Raw genomic sequence first — 2,491 nt, 5'->3', positions numbered from 1 at the left:
AATGCGCGGGCGGGCCCCGGCCGCGCGTGGGCGAGACGGTTACGAGGGCCCGCTGCGCCGGGAGCCGCCGCCCCCGCGCCGCGACCCCTACCTGGGCCCCCGGGAGGGTGGCTACTCGCCCCGAGACAGCTACTCGGGCCGAGACTACCCGAGCTCCCGCGACCCCCGGGATTTCGCTCCCGCGCCCAGAGAGTACACCTACCGCGATTACGGCCACTCCAGTGCTCGGGACGACTGTCCATCGAGAGGCTACGGCGACCGAGATGGCTACAGGGGTCGCGACCGTGACTACGCAGATCGCGACCGTGACTACGGGGATCATCCGAGCGGAGGCTCCTACCGAGACCCCTTCGAGAGCTACGGGGACCCGCGCAGCGCCGCTCCTGCGCGGGGGCCACCGCCATCTTACGGAGGAGGAGGCCGCTACGAGGAGTACCGGGGCTGCTCCCCCGACGCCTTCGGCGGCGGCCGCGACAGTTACGGCAGCGGCCGGAGCGACCGCTATTCGAGGGGCCGAGACCGTGTCGGCAGACCGGATCGCGGGCTCCCCGCGTCCATGGAAAGGGGGTGCCCTCCCCTGCGTGATTCCTACAGCCGTTCGGGCCGCAGGGCGCCCAGGGGCGGAGGCCGCCTAGGAGGGCGCTCGGAGAGAGGAGGAGGCCGGAGCAGATATTAAGCATAGACTTGGGACCAAAATCCGTTTTCAAAGAAACTAACGAAAAGAAGAACCCATTCTATGGTAACTACCCAAGGACTAGTACTAGGAAGAATTGTTTTTGCCTTTTGAATATTTCCTGTTAACTTCTTCTCCATAATTTTTTTGCTTTGGGGAGGAAAAAGTTAAAACTCGTTTAATTTCGTTTTGGAATTGTTAACGTTTCTTTCAACAAGCTCATGTTAAAAGTCTAAGACGAACCTGCGTACTAGTCTTCTTATATTTCCAAGTAGAAATTTTCCTAAAGGCTTCTTCCTTTCTAAATTTTCCTGATAAATGAGGCAAACAGTTCTAAGATCTTTCACAAATATCTCCCCACCTAAAATGGAAAAATGGATCATTCTGCCCATTTCAAATCAACTAAATTTTTGAGGGGGAGAGTGGGAGGGATTGGTCTTTGCTACTCTTAAGGTTTCAGGTGTCTTTCAAAGCGAATCTCAGTGTTCCCAGCATTAAAAGCCAACAACAGCAACAAAAACCTTTTAGATCACATATTTATGTAAAGAAAGTTCTATTCACTTGCTAAAACTTAAAAAGCAAATGGATAATGCTGGCCATATTTTGCCTTTTTGCTTTTTCTTTGGGAATCTGCAGAATCTCCTTCCCCTCAGTTCTCAAAATACCTTTCATTTGTTTCAAACAACGATGGAATACTAAATTAAAGATTTGGCCAACAACCACAGAGCTGCAAAAAACAAAACAAAATTAAAAAAAACAACCCAGAACATCAATTGGTAGCATTCATTTTCACTACCAACAAATTATTAAAAAAAACAAGTAGAAAATACACCAATGGTGGATTTAGGGATCATAATGGCTTCTATTCAAAGCTACTTGCCCTTGGCTGTACAGCCAGCTACCGGCTCCTGTGGAGAGAATTGGGCGTGTTCCCCCAGGGGTGAAGGAATCTAATGTGAACAGCTTCAGAGCTCAGAAGCAGAGGTCAGAGAATTCCTGAAAGAGCTTGTCATTTCGACCTCTAAGGATCTCAAACTGGTATGAAGGGGCTGGGTCTTTTTGTCCACAAAAGGCCAGGGGATGGTTGAGTGTTCCCTATTCTTAAGGTGGGGAGAAGGGCTTGAGAGAGAAAGATCAGAGAGTCTTCCTCCAGGATGTTTCAGGAGGGACATAACAATCACCTCTTTTCACCACAAGATTAGGGCAAGAGACACTTTTTCCATTCAGCACCTGTGGAATTCTCCAACCTACCTGAGAGGAAGGTAATTGTACAGCTTACTTTAGCATCCAGAGAAAAAATGATCAGTTTAAACTATTAAGACCCATGTTCAGTGTAATAAGTGCTGGAGGAAACGGATGAATACTTGAACAACAAAAAAAGTACTTAAAGAGATCTGAATGCAACACACTAACATACACAACTCTAAAGACATGACTTTTTGACAAAATAATTATGTGAATTACAGGAAAGGCCACACTAGCAGCCCTGAAGATCAAATGCAAAAAATAGCTTAAAAATATCCAAGAATTAATCTAGCAAAAACGTGTAAGACCTTAATGGAAAATTTTTAATCTTTATTAGAAGACATAAAAGAAGAACTGATAAATGGAGTTTCATATGTTCATGGTTGGGAAGACTTTATCATTACTATTCTCAACCTCACCAAATTAATTTGGAAAAACAATACAACTTCAAATGAAGTCACAACATGATTTTTTCTCACACAGCTCCCCTCCCCTCTTTCCTAATAACACAATTTATTTGTGTTGATCAACGATGGAATATTAAATAAAAGGTTTGGTAAACCAACCACAAAA

The 2,491-nt window shown here is 46.3% G+C and overlaps 1 protein-coding gene across 1 annotated transcript in view; it reads left to right on the top strand.

The window, feature by feature from the left end:
* LOC103601392 (RNA-binding motif protein, X chromosome-like) overlaps nt 1-915 on the top strand; it is a 2,261-nt gene extending 1,346 nt beyond the window's left edge. The window contains exon 2 of the mRNA XM_008585793.1: nt 2-915. Within this exon, the coding sequence (XP_008584015.1) occupies nt 2-676 (675 nt within the window). The 3' untranslated portion in view covers nt 677-915. The remainder of the gene's footprint in view (nt 1) is intronic.
* Nucleotides 916-2,491: the final 1,576 nt, after the last annotated feature.

Source organism: Galeopterus variegatus, unplaced genomic scaffold, assembly GCF_000696425.1.
Source record: "Galeopterus variegatus unplaced genomic scaffold, G_variegatus-3.0.2 Scaffold3716, whole genome shotgun sequence".
Taxonomy (NCBI): domain Eukaryota; kingdom Metazoa; phylum Chordata; class Mammalia; order Dermoptera; family Cynocephalidae; genus Galeopterus; species Galeopterus variegatus.
Note: the sequence above shows the minus strand (reverse complement) of the source record. Positions and strands in the feature narration are given on the sequence as shown.